Below are 16756 nucleotides of genomic sequence, written 5' to 3' on the forward strand. Positions count from 1 at the left end.
GATAAAAAATCACACCCGTGTGAACTGAGTGGTGCAAGGTCTTATATAGCCTGATCAGCTGTGGTCTGACGTAATGTCAGTGACCATAGTAACCATGCTCATTATTTTGGGTCCCACGTACAGGTACACACATATAGATACAGACAAAGCTGGTTGTTGGAGTGGTTTGCACCACTCAGAAATAAATAAATACCTTCGATAGGTCAGCAGGTAGACCCAAATGCAGTGCTGTCTTTACCTTAAAAATCACACCCGTGTGAACTGAGTGGTGTAAGGTCTTATATAGACTGATCAGCTGTGGTCTGACGTAATGAAATCACACCTGTGTGAACTGGGTGACCATAGCAACCATGCTCATTTTTTGGTACGAACAGACACGTAAACTAACAAAGCCGGTACGAACAGACACGTAAACTAACAAAGCCAGTTGTAGGAGTGTTTTTTTTGGTACGGACAGACACGGGTTGTGGCAAACCAGGGGAAACAGCCAGGCCTATTCCCCACATAAGGAGGCTGGGGGAGGAAATAGAGGGAGTATATTACCCTGTACAGGTATTGCAGCCAATGGGAGCCTGGACATGGACGCACCTGCAGCCAGTAAGGCAATCAACAGAAGCTTTTAAATAGCCGACGCCCAAGCTGCCTGGTGAGTCAGTTTGGACTAATGGAGGAGTGAGGAAGCAGGAATCACTCTGTTCATGAGGAGGCTGGTATGATGGATATTTCGCAAGTGAGTACAAGATTTAACTCAAACCTTTGGACCCACTTGGATGTGCTGTGCGTGTATTGTGGCTCACCTGGTCTCGTTCTCTCTCCCTCCCTCCTAGGCCGACTGAACTCCACAAGGGAGAGCCTACAGCACTCTCCACCCCCTGAATACAGTATGGTCACTAGCTCTCTCTCTGCTCTGCCCACAGGACTAAAAGCCCAAGCCCCAGACAGGAGGAACCCTGAGTTGATGTTTTGCCCCGTTTTCCCCTTTCCCTTACAAGTTAATAAAAGACAATTTATGTTGATTCTGACTCTGAGCCTCTTATTTTATTGTGAATCTTGCCTATTCTCCCCTGGGTTGCCACAGGGTACATAGCTTTTTTTGGTACGAACAGACACGGGTACAAAGCCAGTTGTTGGAGTGGTTTACACCACTCAAAAATAGAAAAATACCTTTAAAAAATAATTTGGAGACGGAAATGAACTTCTGAGAGGAAGGTTTAAGGTTTAACAATGTTTTAGTAGGTAATAATCAATTTACAGAGGAATGTGCTACAAGTTCAGATGGTACAATATAATTTAGAGTGATCAAAAGTTCCAATATGGATCCGAACTGAACTGAACTCCTCTTCACCGCATTGTTCCTGGCATTAATACTACAGATGACGTCAGTTTGTTGATATTTAGTTAATTGGTTGGTAAACAGTTCATATCCGTAATGTCCCACGGTGGCGCTTGTTGTCGAGCGCTCATTAGTCCAGCACATGGATGATGAGGATGGTGTAGCGACGTAGAATTCATCTCCTTGGTCCTGCACATTGAGGGTGCTTTAAACCGGGAGAGCACACAAGCTGGCGTTGCCAGGCAACCTGAAGATAAACTTTCCCTGCAGCTGTGAACTCTAACAGAGAAAAGCGCTCCCTGACTCTCACTCTGAGCGGCTATCTACTTTCTCAATAGGCCCCAAGGTCAAATGCCTAAAATCAAAACATTTCCTACAGTATTATAACGTAGTGGCTGGCAGACAGCATGGAGACTGACTAAGGTGTCAATAAGATATTAAATGGGGCCGAGATGAAAACATATTTTGGTCATAAACAGGATGACATGACATTTTATGGATAAGATGAACAACTCTGTGTAAACAGGCAGTAGGCCAGGGAGTAAAATGATGATATGAAAGAGTAAGGTGACCAAATATGAATGACACGGCCTGGGCCAAAGTTCAGGATGATATGGTAAAGTGACCAAATGGACATTAGTTTGTAAACAAGATAAGAATTTATCTATCAGTCTCCACTCTCCACTCGGATTCCCACACACAGTGACAGCCCTCCATGTTTACGCACGACAGACAGACAGAATATTCTGTACACTGCAGTGTTTTTTATGTGTTTCCTTAAACAATAGATTAATGTGCTTGTCCTCATATTTTGATGAGGGCTTAATTCGGTCTCCTTATTTGACCACGTCACATGGTAATGGGACATCTTTGCACTGCGTAAAATTAATATCCCTTCTCCGTCTCCAACTGTGTTTAGCTCCTTATCCGCCACATGATAGTTTGCTTCATTTCCTTTATTTGCTATGGATTGCATTCCCACCTGCACCGAATCGAAATCAAGTGCGATTGGAAGTGAAGCGAAACCCCCGTTTTTGGGCGGAGTAGAATGCGGTTTTTTCATGCCTGGAAATGCCAAAACACGCGCGTTTTTCATGGCTGGAAATGCCAAAACACGCGCATGCGCGTTTTTCATGGCTGGAAATGCCAAAACGCGAGCATGCGCGTTTTTCATGCCTGGAAATGCCTAAACAAATTGAGTTTTATCCTATAGTTTTATCATGTAGTTTTATCATGTAGTTTTATCCTGTAGTTGTGTTTTATCCTGTAGTTTTATCCTGTAGTTTTATCCTGTAGTTTTATCATGTAGTTTTATCCTGTAGTTTTATCATGTAGTTTTATCCTGTAGTTTTATCATGTCGTTTTATCATGTCGTTTTATCATGTCGTTTTATCATGCCTGGAAATGCCAAAACGCGAGCATGCGCGTTTTTCATGCCTGGAAATGCCTAAACATTGTAGTTTTATCATGTAGTTTTACCCTGTAGTTTTATCCTGTAGTTTTATCATGTAGTTTTATCATGAAGTTTTATCCTGTAGTTTTATCATGTAGTTTTGTCCTGTAGTTTTATTATTTAGTTTTATCCTATAGTTTTATCATGTAGTTTTGTCATGTAGTTTTATCCTGTAGTTTTATCCTGTAGTTTTATCATGTAGTTTTATCATGTAGTTTTATCCTGTAGTTGTATCCTGTAGTTTTATCCTGTAGTTTTATCATGAAGTTTTATCCTGTAGTTTTATCATGTAGTTTTGTCCTGTAGTTTTATCATTTAGTTTTATCCTATAGTTTTATCATGTAGTTTTGTCATGTAGTTTTATCCTGTAGTTTTATCATGTAGTTTTATCCTGTAGTTTTATCATGTAGTTTTATCATGTAGTTTTATCCTGTAGTTTTATCATGTAGTTTTAGCATGTAGTTTTAGCATGTAGTTTTATCCTGTAGTTTTATCCTGTAGTTTATCCTGTTTTATCATGTAGTTTTATCATGTAGTTTTATCATGTAGTGTTATCATGTAGTTGTATCCTGTAGTTTTATCCTGTAGTTTTATCATGTAGTTTTATCATGTAGTGTTATCATGTAGTTGTATCCTGTAGTTTTATCCTGTAGTTTTATCATGTAGTTTTATCCTGTAGTTTTATCATGTAGTTTTATCCTGTAGTTTTATCATGTAGTGTTATCATGTAGTTGTATCCTGTAGTTTTATCCTGTAGTTGTATCATGTAGTTTTATCCTGTAGTTTTATCATGTAGTTTTATCCTGTAGTTTTATCATGTAGTTTTATTTTTCGTTTTTTCGTCACGATTTTTCGTCACGGACGATGGTTATGTGCAGGGTGGATCTACTCTGGACAGTCTGTTGGTTATGTGCAGGGTGGATCTACTCTGGACAGTCTGTTGGTTATGTGCAGGGTGGATCTACTCTGGACAGTCTGTTGGTTATGTGCAGGGTGGATCTACTCTGGACAGTCTGTTGGTTATGTGCAGGGTGGATCTACTCTGGACAGGAGCAAAGTCTTTTGGGCCATAAAGAACTGCTGTGCTGGCAAAGCTGTTCTTCCTGGTTGACATTCAGGGGAGAAACACACCTTAAAGAAGAGTGGCTGGCGGTTGCCTTACACCAGCACGAGGAAAAGGGGGAACAGACCCAATATAGTAATACTGACAGGTAAGAGATGACCCGCTAAAGTCCATGTATAATTATTTTTAGGTCGTCAGTGCAATTATATAGCAGCGTACACATTAGCAACAGTTATTTCCTCTGCTTCGAGATTTAACTTTGCCTTCCACAGGAACTGTGCCATGATGTGTTTTCATTTTATTTTCATGTTTTAATTTACATTAGAATGCCAATTCATTGATTCAATTCCTTTCCTATCCTTTCAATATATTCTATACCCATTCTGAGCAAATGTGTCAAATAATGTTTTAGAAAATGTACCTATATGTAAAACAATATGATTTACAATATGTAAATCATATTGTTTAAACTGATGATGAATGATCTATACAGGTGCATAGGACAGTATAACTAAAGAATGCTTAAAACCGTGTATGGAGTGGACCTAGAGAGCATACAGTATGTCGTCATGGGAGGTTACTGGAAGAGGATTTGGCGCTCAGGTGTGGCTGATTTAATAAAATGAGGCAATCTCTTTCCAGGCTGGACACAAATCCATCTCAGCAATGCTGGCCCTGAGGAAGGTACTGTAAGAATACAGTCTTTTATGAAAATAGGAAACACCATGTGGGCAATAATTATATCTGGACAGATGTGACTGAGCTTGCTTGTGTTTCAGGGTGATTTTGTGTGGGTGGACTCTGGCACCGGGGTGCCGATTGGGGCAGAGGTCAAGCTGACAGACACTGGCCAGCTCCACCTGATTGACGATGAAGGGAAGGTGAGTTTCCCTGTGATGTCACTGGAATGAATGGAATAATCCATGATCATGATGTCATTAATGTTCTTATTCAAAGCAAAAACTTGATCTATATGATCTACAAGCAGCTCACAACATGGCGCATTGCAGTGCGTGGTGAGCTTGTAACTGCAATTTCCGCTATTAAAAAAAAATCACACCCGTGTGAACTGAGTGGTGCAACTACACATTTATTGTGACGTCACATAATGACCATAACAACCATGCTCGTTTTTTTGGTACGAACAAACACGGGTACACAGGTACACGGGTACAAAGCCAGTTGTTGGAGTGGTTTGCACCACTCAAAAATATTATTATTATTATTATCATACTGTACATACAGGTGCACAAAGTCAACAAGCAGAGCGCCTTGCGGCCCATGCACCCCACCTCTGTACACGGTGTGGACGACATGATCCGACTGGGCGACCTCAACGAGGCCGGTCTGCTCAGGAACCTCCTTGTGCGACACAAAGAGGGCATCATCTACGTACGTTCCTCTCTCTCTCGTCTTCATTTCATGTTTTCCTGCCTTGATGAGAGGGGTGCAACTGTTAATCTGTCCAACTAATCGATGAAATCCATTATTACAAAAATTATAATCGACAATCAATTGTAATACAAATAATTGATGGATTTACTATACTTCTATTTCTTTCAAATGTAAAAAAATAAAAATAGCAGAAGTATTACATAATCAGACAAAAAAATAAAAAAAAGTTGATTATTCGATCAATTGAAAAAGTTATCAATATAATAATCGCTAAGAAAATAACCAATACTATATTTTCCTCCCCTCCACATCAATTGGGCCACCATGGAAAGCTTTTGGGTATTTTTTTGTGTCATCCTTTTAGCCAATGTGTGCAATTATAGGTTTGTACTATGTTTTGGTGTCAATCAACCAACCAACCAACCAAACCAACCAACCGCCTAGTTGTTTTTATGGTGTCTGACTGTAACTTAACTGTTCGTCTATCTCTTTCGTTTCTCTCAATTGGCCCCCTTGTCTTTGGACTTTACCCTGCAGTTTATCACAGTGCTGTTTGTCTCCATAGAGACGAATGGGCCTCTGTTGAAAGAGAGAGAGTCCCGCTGTTCCTCCGCTGCGGCGTCAAAAAGCACGCCAGTGTGTTATGAATCAGGCCATTTTGACAACAAAACGCTGGGGGGAAAGTCTCATTGGGAGCACATATTCTGTTCATTGTTAGGGCAGATATTCACTGTATTGTTACTTACTAACCCCTTATGGGAATATTGTAATCTGATGTGTGTAGTGTAGTGCGCTAGCGAATGCATGATGGGGGTCATCATGGGGGGGGGGGGGGGGGGGCTTGTTTTGATTCTGTGCTCATAATGTAATTACTTGTTTATTTATGACTCGTCGGCATACAGACAAACACACGCTTGTCAGCAGTGCCGTTTGTTGTGACAGATCAACAACACCCCTCTCTGTGTCCAGACCTACACAGGCTCCATTCTGGTGGCGGTCAACCCTTACCAGCTGCTGCCAATCTACACTGCGGAGCAGGTGCACCTGTACACGGACCGCCGGCTGGGCGAGCTACCGCCGCATGTGTTCTCCATCGCCGACAGCTGCTTCTTTAACATGCGCCGCCACAAGAGGGACCAGTGCTGTGTCATCAGGTCCTGCTCTTGTCTACTGTACAGTAGGATGTTTAGATAGTGCTGCAAAACAACTGCAGTGCCATGAATGTTCAATGTCTTTCTTCATGCTAAGAGAAAGGAGTTTTGGACGGTTGCATTCAAATCAAGCTCACAGCTGCGAGCTTGCCTTGTACATCTGCTATTTTGAACCTTTTTTTTTTCTTGAAAGTGAAAAATGTGAATTACTCCTGATTTAGAAGGCATTTGTAGAATCCGCCTCTGGCCTAAATGGGTTATGGTACCATATTAGACTATAATGTATTTTTGGGGTTCACAAAAATGTGCACCGCTATTATGACATGGTTGGCGGTAGAGGGATATTGAGTTATTTAATATACTGTGACCTGATTTCCATGTAAACAATGTGTTTCCTTCCCAGTGGAGAGTCGGGAGCAGGAAAGACTGAAAGCACCAAGCTGATCCTGCAGTTCCTGGCCGCTGTGAGCGGACAACGCACCTGGATAGAGCAGCAGATTCTGGAAGCAAACCCCATCTTAGAGGGTACATACACTCAACTCAACACCACTGTGAAGCACATAGACTAGTCTAGAGCACTGGTTGTAATCAAATAAGATTAGTCACAGCCTGAAAAGGTTGAGAACCACTGCTCTGGAGGAAGATGATGTGCATGATGCAGTTACGTGGTTGCTAAAGCATAAGTTATACTTCAACGACAATAAATCATTTTCAATTGTTTTATCATAAAATGCCCTTGTTGAAAAATATTTGTCCTTTTCTTGCAGCCTTTGGCAACGCCAAAACCATCCGCAACGATAACTCCAGTCGCTTTGGGAAGTACATTGACATCAACTTCACGAAGGGTGGGGCCATTGAGGGCGCCCAAATTGAGCAGTACCTGCTGGAGAAGTCCCGTGTTTGTCGCCAGGTAGAAAGATGGACGTACAGTGCAATTTATATACCCTGGAATATTATTAATATGCTTCACATTAAGCTTGCGTAGGATGAGTGATATGGAGATATTTTATATTGTGCATGTGCAGGCACCCGAGGAAAGAAACTACCACATCTTTTACTGCATGCTGATGGGCATGTCAGCTGAGCAGAAAAAGATTCTTTCTCTGGGGAACGCAGCTCAATACAACTATCTCACCATGGTACTGAAACACTTTAACAAAGGAATTGAACACAAAGCCATATCCTAACTGATAGATTAGAAATGTATGCGCGAGCGAAATTGTGAAATAAAGTAAATTGCTTGTGCAGGGTAACTGCACCAGCTGTGAGGGGCGTGATGACATAAAGGAATACGCCCACTTCCGCTCGGCGCTTAAGATCCTGATGTTTACAGAGAATGATTCCTGGGAGATCTCCAGACTGCTCGCTGCTATCCTTCACCTGGGCAACGTGGACTTTGAGGGTCAGGAGAATGCTATTTGTACTTTGGGATACATGAATATGTGCTCCAAACCAGGGGTGACAGGGCTTTTCTCTTCCCACCCTCTGGAATGCACTACCCAACCATATCAGAGATATCCCTCTCTTTCTTCAACTTCCTTTACTTTGAGTACTTAGAAAACTGCATTTCAGGTAGTGTAATGTATAATAGTGGTTTTCAAACATTTTCATGCCAAGGACCCCCAAATTGATGTCTTTGGACCCTGGTCTGAAAAGAGTTTGTGCCAACGAACCCCATAAAGGAAGATTTGGGTTGTTAAATTATTTCTAAATTATTCAACATATTCCAAATGTTTCGAATATAGCCAAGATATCAAATAGGATTACAGTGTTTAAACGGTTCCTCATTTTGCTGGGGCCCCCCAAGCACCCCCGGTCTTGAGAACCACTGGTCTATAATAGTTTATAATTTAACCATAGTTCTTGACTTCTTTTTTTATGCACAATTCCAGGCACCATTGTAAATAACTTGGAGGGCTGTGGCATTCTCACATCAACCCATTTCAACATGGTCAGCCAACTTTTGGAGGTATTGTTCAACATAATAGTTCTTACTATGCTATTATCCCAGAGTTTAGATGAGAAGGCAAGGCATAATCTAATGTGTCTGCTTTACTCAGGTGGATCCCAAGGAGTTGGAGAAGAATCTGATCCAGCGTTCCTTCTTGACCGCCAGAGAGAGTGTGACCAAAGCTCTGACCTCTGCTCAGGCCCTGGATGGCAGGGATGCCTTTGTCAAAGTAACAGTGATGCTTGATCTTACCAAGTCGTGTAGATGTATAAGAGTCATTTACATCCTATCAATTGATCTAAACTAAAAACGATCACTCAATTTTAAAAAACAACAACAATACATTGATACATTAAGCCAAACATTTGCAATTAAATGCAGTGATATTAGGAATCAAGTTCTGAAATGACCTCATTGGCACCAGTCCATTTTGAAATTGCAGTCAAACAGATTAAAAAAAAACATAGAAATTAAACATACAGTAGCTATGTATTGTAGAGTGCCATATTTATTACATATTTCTTTTTCTTTTATTTCTTTATTTCTGTATGGAAAAATATAATCTGTGGGTAAATTAACAGCTACTGTTTCTCCTATGCAATACACATTTGAGGTATTTTACAAGAAAAGTTACAAATTAAATTTTCAATTAATCTTTTTTTTTTTTAATGGTTTTTTTTGCGGCTTTCGCCTTTATTTTATATTTTTTATAGAGGGACAGACAGGAAATGGGGGAAAGAGATGGGGGAGTGACATGCAGTAAAGGCCAGACTCGGGCTACCGGCCAAGGTGCCTGGACCGCTGAGCCACGGCCCAGGCCTAATTAATCATTTTTGACATTCTTCAGGCCATCTATGGAAGGCTTTTCATCTGGGTGGTGGAGAAGATCAATGCTGCGGTCTTCAAACCCCTACCTGAAGACTCCAAAGAGGTCCGACATTCAATAGGCCTGCTGGACATCTTTGGCTTTGAGAACTTTGACAAGAACAGGTCTGAACGGTTCACCAAATGTTATATTTCAGCTGTTACCCACTCTTCAGATCATCAATTCTGAGTAGGCGTGTTAATAGAGCTATCGATTATTAAAAAAAAATCAAACCTGTCTGAAGTGAGTGGTGCAACAGCATCCCCTGTTGGTACCCTAAACATAGGGACATACATAGGGAGGGACATTGCTGTTCCTTGTGAGTGGTTGCACCACTCACAAATCTATCAATCATCCCTATTATGGGCATGTGATGTCATATAGGCAAAAAGCTTCATAAATGTTCAAAAACAGTTAAAATATCCAATCTACAAGCTCACAAGGTGTCATGAAGAGCTTGTAGATCAGCTAATTTCCATTAAAATTAGTACATTCAAAATAAAGCTTAAAGTGGTTCATTGATTCTATTTAAAAAAAAGTACTTCTCGATTAATCAAAAAAGGTAATCAATAGAATAATGATAATAAAATTAATTCATATTCATATTAATGCCATTAGTTGTACGTTTACTGCAATCCTTTACCATTCTTTCCTCTTTTGATTTGTGTGTGACTGTGTTGGGCTGTTTTGCAGCTTTGAGCAGCTGTGCATCAACTACGCCAACGAGCAGTTGCAGCAGTTTTTTGTGCGGCATGTTTTCAAGCTGGAGCAAGAGGAGTACGTCCGCGAAAACATCGTGTGGAAACGCATCGACTACAACGACAACCAACGCACGCTGGACATTCTGGCCAAAAAGCCTCTCAACATGCTGGCCCTGATCGATGAGGAGAGCAACTTCCCAAAGGTTACCAACCTCTCTTGGATGTTTCAAAGCAGAGAATCCACCTTAAAAATCACAACCGTGTGAAGTGAGGGGCGCTAATATATTAGAGTCTAACTCATGTTGATTAGGGGATGTAATGGTGATGTAAAACAAACGGTGCCAACACAAACATTAAACGCCATTAACAATAAAGAGACAATATGATGTAATGAGGCACATTATGACGTAAATGTTCCCTTCATTGTCATGGCGTTTACAAAACAAACATTGAACTAAAGACAAACATTAAACCTGTATATAGGAAAAAACATATTTTACATTTAGGGGTGGAACTGTTACAAACAGTGAAGTGAGGGGCGCTCTTATCTAATCTTTAAGACTAATTATATTCCATCAAATGCCTGTATGGTACAAATGATGAACAGTAAAGTGCAGAAAGTAAAGGAGCATTAGGAATGTCTTTGTGTGTGTGTGTGTGTGTGTGTGTGTGTGTGTGTGTGTGTGTGTGTGTGTGTGTGTGTGTGTGTGTGTGTGTGTGTGTGTGTGTGTGTGTGTGTGTGTGTGTGTGTGTGTGTGTGTGTGTGTGTGTGTGTGTGTGTGTGTAGGGTACAGACGTCACCATGATGCACAAGATGAACCAGGTCCATGGGAAAGGCGACGTTTACATCCCCCCAAAAAACAACTATGAGACACAGTTTGGAGTTAATCACTTTGCTGGAGTGGTCTACTACGAATCAAAAGGTAGTTTGAAAGAAAAGACCCCGAAAGAGACAGAGCACACCACCATTGTCACACTCACATGATGTCCTGGTTTGTCTGACCACCCCCCCCCCCCCCCCCCCCCCCCCTCTCGCTCTCTCTCTCAACTCCGCTTGTGGCCCTAGGCTTCCTTGAGAAGAACCGTGACGCGCTCAGCTCTGACCTGATCCAGCTGGTGGAGACGTCCGACAACAAGCTGCTCAAACAGATCTTTCGTGACATGCTCTCCTCCAGCGTGGCGAAGAGCAGCTCCAACCCCAAGATGTCCATCACCACCCCAAAGAACTCCCTGCGAGTCAGTGGACACTTTTCACTTTTTAGAAGCACTAAAATAATTAACTAATAATCAATCTATCCCTATTTTATCCCTATTAGAGGCATTGTAAGCAGCAGCTTTTCCAACAGTGTGCCCACTGCACAGTGATAGATTGTGTTGTGTTTCTGATTGTAATTTAGCAAATGGTTGATGCTAAGAAGCGCGTGCCAACGCTGGCTGGCCAGTTCCGCCAGTCTCTGGACGCTCTGATGAAGACCCTGTCAGCGTGCCAGCCTTACTTTGTTCGCTGCATCAAACCAAATGATTTCAAGAAGCCTATGGTAAGGATGGAGGCAATACCAAACCAAACTGAAACCACAGCCTCCCCTGTGTTCGTCAAATTGCGTTCATGTGCTATTTCTATATTTTGTTTTTGGTGTCAGCTGTTTGACAGGGAGCTGTGCTTGCGACAGCTGCGTTACTCTGGGATGATGGAGACCATCAGGATACGGAAGGCCGGCTATCCCATCCGCTACACCTTCGACGAGTTCCTGGAACGTTACCGGGTCCTGCTGAACACCTCCCTCTGCAATCCCAAAACAGTGAGTCAGGGCCAGGGGGCCTCGTGCTTTAAGTTAACACAATGGTTCTCAATCTTTTCCGTCCGTGGCCACCCAAAATAATCATATTTCAACTGGTGACCCCCACCCTGACAACTTGGAATTGTAGGAGCTGAGGAATTACATTTAGTATGACTCGGCTCCACAGATAAATATTGTGAAAATAACCGATCTACAAGCTCACAAAGCCTTTCAATAAGCTATTATCTTATATTATTTGACAATTTAGCCAATGTTTGACCAGTTTTATAGTATAGTTTGTTGATTACTGATTATTTTTTCTCTCTGTATTAGGTATTAAAGGTCCTTGAATTGTCAGTTTAATGGCATCTGGGGACATTTAACATTCTCATCGACGTGCTTCCTTTAATCTCTCACCATGGCTTGCACAGTGACAGTCCTTTCATTCCAACAGGAGACGAATGAGCGATGCTGTGAAAGCATCTGTGAGAGCTTACTCCTCGGGGAGGGCGACTGGAAAACCGGCAAGACCAAGATCTTTCTAAAGGTGCTGCCTGATGATTATGTGCACATTTGTCTTTTTGATGCTTATCTTTGTCAAATCATCATATGTGGAAAAGCAAATGTAATGCATGTTTTTATGTCTTTCCAACTACTCTTAGGACTTCCATGACACCTTGCTGGAACTGGAACGAATGAAAGAACTGAACAAGAAAGCACTTGTGATACAGAGAGTCCTGAGAGGCTACAAGTACAGGTATGAGACCACTTAAACCCCATATACCTCCTTGACCCGAGTCCTACAGGGCTGAGGGCTCTCTACTTGGCCCCCCTCCCTTTTATCCTCTACCACCAGATCACTTCGCCGAAAATAGACGATCTACAAGCTGTGGATTGGCTTTTTTCGATGAAGGCTCACCTATTATTAATGACATTCCCAGAATAGGTACGATAGGGTTATGGTTAAAGCCATGTTGTACTTTGGTAGAAGCTTGGGTTTACAGCTACCTGGACAGGATATAAGTCCAAATATTGTTAATCGTCTTTAGCTGTTAACCTTTATTGCTCTGTGGTTGAAAAAGACAGACGTAGTGATTCCATTCACTCTCATTTTATGGCGGAACAGGTCTCAACAGCCTCACTCACCTTACACTGTGATTGGTGATATGTTGGCAGAATACACTTACTTACACACTTACACATAAACGTTTATGCCAGGAACTTACACATAAACGTTTGTTTATGTGTAAAAGTGAATGGAGCACAGAGGCAATAGATAAAGATGATCTACAATAGTAAATGTAATATACAGGATAAACAATCAATATCATGCCCAAGCCAATGTACAAGCCAAAGTTCAACATGACATTAATATAATTTCCTTGAATCATATGGCTTGTGCACTGAAGTCTACATTTGATGCCCCTTGTAGGAGAATATACCTGAAGAAAAAGGCAGCTGCCGTTGTTATTCAGAAATACTGGAGGGGCCACTGTGGCAGAAAGCTCTACAGAGTGGTGGGTCATCAATGTCCATTTAAATGCACACTTGTTCGGTACTGCAAGTGTGACTTGCATTAAACATTGGCCCATCTATGAATCCATCATACAGGTCCAGCTGGGCTTTAATCGACTGCAAGCAACGGTCCGATCTCGCCAGCTCAAGTACCAGTACGACAAGGAGCGGGAAGCCATCGTGGTGCTGCAGACTCGCAGCAGAGCGTTTCTGGCTAGGAAGGAATGGATGCGCAAGAGACGTGCTGTCATCCTCCTGCAAGCACACACCAGAGGTGTTCTGGCCAGAAAGGCTGTCAAAAAGTTGAAAAGAGATGTAGGTTTCAGTTAACGTGATTGTAATCCAGTATTAATTAACGTTTTCCAAGTTTGTTTTTCTTTTCCCTGGCCTGTTCATTCATAAACCCTGATTGTCCAGGGGATTGTGAGGTGATACCCGTCCAGTGGTTAGAGCTTTTGACTGGATGTTAACTGGTTCCTTAAGGCCTATTCATAGTCTGGATTTTCAGGTGGTGAGCTGACCACCGCGCTGAAATAACGTTGAGCGGTGGTGAGTAAAAACAGAGAGAAGGGCTGGAGCGGTGGCGGTGGTTTGCTCTTCACCGCAGCTCGTGACGTCATGTTGTAGTTCGGTGGTCACCCCACCACCGAAAATCCAGACTATGTATGAGCCTAACGATACTGTAGTTGAGAAAATCTGGGAGGAGGAAGCGGAAACTACCAATGAGCAAGGCACCATATCCCAGACTGCTCTGCTGCTTTTTCTAATTTATAGTCCCACGTAGCCGTAATGTCTAAATTCAATGTAGGGGCAAAAACTGTGTGAAAACATTGCAGAACCAGTGGGCTTCGGTTTGTCAGAGGAGATTGTCGCAGATGTGCTAGCTAGCCCATACTTTGAATTCAGACAGTATTATTATTATTATGTCTTTACATGGACTTTTGTATGCTACTATGTTTAGATGTATCTCTCCGCTAAAGAGAAAGAGAAAGAGAAAAGAGAGGAGGAGTTGAAGCTTTTGGAGCGACAGAGACACCTGCAGGAGGTGCTGAGGCAAAAGAAAGAGATGGAGGCCAACAGCCAGGCAGAGAGCATTACTGATCAGGAGATGGTGGACAACATCTTTGGCTTCCTCCCCAGTATGGTTGGAGGGCAGGAGGGTCAAGCACCAACAGGATTTGAGGTGAGATACAGCAGCTTCAAGACCCACATGCCAGGAATAGGGATGCTAGGGTTCATGTGGTTAAATGTTTGATATTCCATGCCACCGTCCCAGCATAACAACTTTGTCCATTTCAGGATTTGGAGGGCAGAAGGACGATCCCCAGCTTCACTGAAGACGTGGACCTGGATGACCTCCCCATGGTGGATGACCTTCCAGAGGACGACTACGATGATCTGGACGAGTACACTTTCTCCAAATTTGCCTCCATGGAATTCCAGGGCGCTGCCAGCCCCAACCACATCCGTCAGAGGCTCAGACAGCCCCTCCTCTACCACGAGGATGAGGGAGATGTCCAGGTATGACTCCTTCAGTCATTTCTCCCAGCCACTTGGCAGGTTATGAGCTCTGTGTATAACTGTAGTCCTGGGTTTGCGGAAGGCGGCATACCTGCAGTTCAGTGTTCCATAGGCTATAGCTGAATTCCAATACCACTCGCTCACTCACACTCACTCACTCCAGCATGGCGGTGTTACGGTGAAATTGGTGACCTGCTGAAACATGAGACAATCGTGTAGACATCACATAACGTCAGTGTCCGAACATCATTGCAGTGTGTATATTTGTAGAGTTCAACCTAGCTGTATTTAGGCCACGTATTTAAAGACCTCCATGTAAGTTATGTGATGTCCACAAGACGGTTGTGTGTGTGTGTGTGTGTGTGTGTGTGTGTGTGTGTGTGTGTGTGTGTGTGTGTGTGTGTGTGTGTGTGTGTGTGTGTGTGTGTGTGTGTGTGTGTGTGTGTGTGTGTGTGTGTGTGTGTGTGTGTGTGTGTGTGTGTGTGTGTGTGTGTGTGTGTGTGTGTGTCGCCTTCAGAAAACCATTGGGACTCCAGTTATGCACACAGCCTATCGCAATCACTTGCTCTGCGTGTAATGTCTTTCAGTCTGTCTTTGAAGACAATTACTACAGGTGCATGGCCAGGTTTTCATGAAACTCGGTGGGAATGATCAGTACATTAACTTTTGAGCCTCAGAGGTCAATGTCAGGATTAAAATGACATAATTGGCCATATCTCTGTAACTTAAAACAATCATTCAAACAGTGTAAAAAATGTCAATGTAAAACTACCTCCCCCTGGCCAGCCGGGGCGCCTGATGGAGGGGAAAGGAACTGGTCGGAATGACGTGTTCCTTCCACGCGCTACGTCCGGCCGGGGAAACTCTCCCCTGTCAGGTGAAAAGAAGCAGCTTGGACTCCTCATGCATAGAAGGAAGCATGAGGTCAGTCCGCTGCCCCCCAGGTTGGCAGAGGAAGTGTAGTGCCCAGGATTACATTAGATAATTGACACTGGGTGAAAAAATTGGTTACAAAATTGTGGGATAAAACATTATAAAAAAAAGAAATGTCAATGTAAAAAACAAGTGTAGTGTATACCATGGGTAGGCAACCTTAGGAACAGGTACTAACTGCCAACATTGGCACAGTGAAGGGTGATCACTGGCACACTGGCATAAGAGTGAGAGAGAGGATTTTTATTTTAAAATAACATTAAATTAAGCTCTCTCAAATGCATGCAAATCCTGCACATAATTCAACATTTAAACTGAACTGTGACTGAGTCTGGCAGATAGGTGTGTTATTTCTAATGATCATTACTATGTCCTGATGTGAAAGAAAATAGTCCAGAAGAAGAAAGAAATGTTATATTTATGGACAATCAATCTGTTGGAATTGTTTTTATTTTTAAGTGGTGTCATAATTCAACATATTGTATGCATTGTGTTTTCACCAGGCATCACTGACAGTTTGGTGGATCATTCTGAGGTTCATGGGAGACCTTCCTGAGCCCAAGAAGCAGGTCCAGACGAGGGCTTCCTCCATGGCCGACCGCTCGCTCCCACAGGAGCTGGTGTCCAGAAAGGACAGGCGTCTCAGTCACATGGTTGGCCTGGACCAGGTGTGTGCACTGGTGGAAACACTAGTCTTATTCATCACAGTTATTCATAATATTAATTTTACTCTGAAAGTGTTGGAAAAAGAAAGGACTCCCGCATACTGTCTTCAAATGCAGTGAAGTAGTGTATTAGGGAACCAGCAACGTTTCGGCCTATACGGCCTTCATCAGGCTATCTTTATGAACAGGAATGAGAAAGGCCATCTTTTGTAGGCTGTCTAACCTAAGGTGGACCTATCAGGTCAGACCAAAGTGTGACATCACTCATTTAAGGTGACAGGTATTCTCATATGGATAAACGAGAATAAACAGTTTATTAAACACTACGAAAGTGATAAATGAACACTTTGGCTGTGTTTAATTGTGTTAAAAACACAACCAAATGGTTAAATCCGTACACTCCCCGAGTTACATTACAAATTCTGTGAAATC

General features: G+C 42.4%; 1 protein-coding gene across 1 annotated transcript in view; it reads left to right on the plus strand.

Annotated features, from left to right (window-relative positions):
- The first annotated feature begins 3912 nt into the window (after positions 1 to 3912).
- Positions 3913 to 16756, plus strand: part of myo7ba (myosin VIIBa) — a 29523-nt gene continuing 16679 nt past the window's right edge. Inside the window, exons 1-24 of the mRNA XM_079506305.1 lie at positions 3913 to 3997; positions 4492 to 4533; positions 4629 to 4730; positions 5095 to 5241; positions 6214 to 6398; positions 6799 to 6920; positions 7163 to 7305; positions 7421 to 7534; positions 7644 to 7797; positions 8288 to 8364; positions 8456 to 8575; positions 9194 to 9336; positions 9905 to 10115; positions 10700 to 10835; positions 10979 to 11148; positions 11310 to 11450; positions 11553 to 11711; positions 12145 to 12237; positions 12353 to 12447; positions 13123 to 13207; positions 13302 to 13520; positions 14167 to 14388; positions 14505 to 14726; positions 16163 to 16327. Of these exons, the coding sequence (XP_079362431.1) occupies positions 4516 to 4533; positions 4629 to 4730; positions 5095 to 5241; positions 6214 to 6398; positions 6799 to 6920; positions 7163 to 7305; positions 7421 to 7534; positions 7644 to 7797; positions 8288 to 8364; positions 8456 to 8575; positions 9194 to 9336; positions 9905 to 10115; positions 10700 to 10835; positions 10979 to 11148; positions 11310 to 11450; positions 11553 to 11711; positions 12145 to 12237; positions 12353 to 12447; positions 13123 to 13207; positions 13302 to 13520; positions 14167 to 14388; positions 14505 to 14726; positions 16163 to 16327 (3243 nt within the window). The 5' untranslated portion in view covers positions 3913 to 3997; positions 4492 to 4515. The remainder of the gene's footprint in view (positions 3998 to 4491; positions 4534 to 4628; positions 4731 to 5094; positions 5242 to 6213; positions 6399 to 6798; positions 6921 to 7162; positions 7306 to 7420; positions 7535 to 7643; positions 7798 to 8287; positions 8365 to 8455; positions 8576 to 9193; positions 9337 to 9904; positions 10116 to 10699; positions 10836 to 10978; positions 11149 to 11309; positions 11451 to 11552; positions 11712 to 12144; positions 12238 to 12352; positions 12448 to 13122; positions 13208 to 13301; positions 13521 to 14166; positions 14389 to 14504; positions 14727 to 16162; positions 16328 to 16756) is intronic.

This window comes from Electrona antarctica (genome assembly GCF_951216825.1).
Source record: "Electrona antarctica genome assembly, chromosome: 7".
NCBI lineage: Eukaryota > Metazoa > Chordata > Actinopteri > Myctophiformes > Myctophidae > Electrona > Electrona antarctica.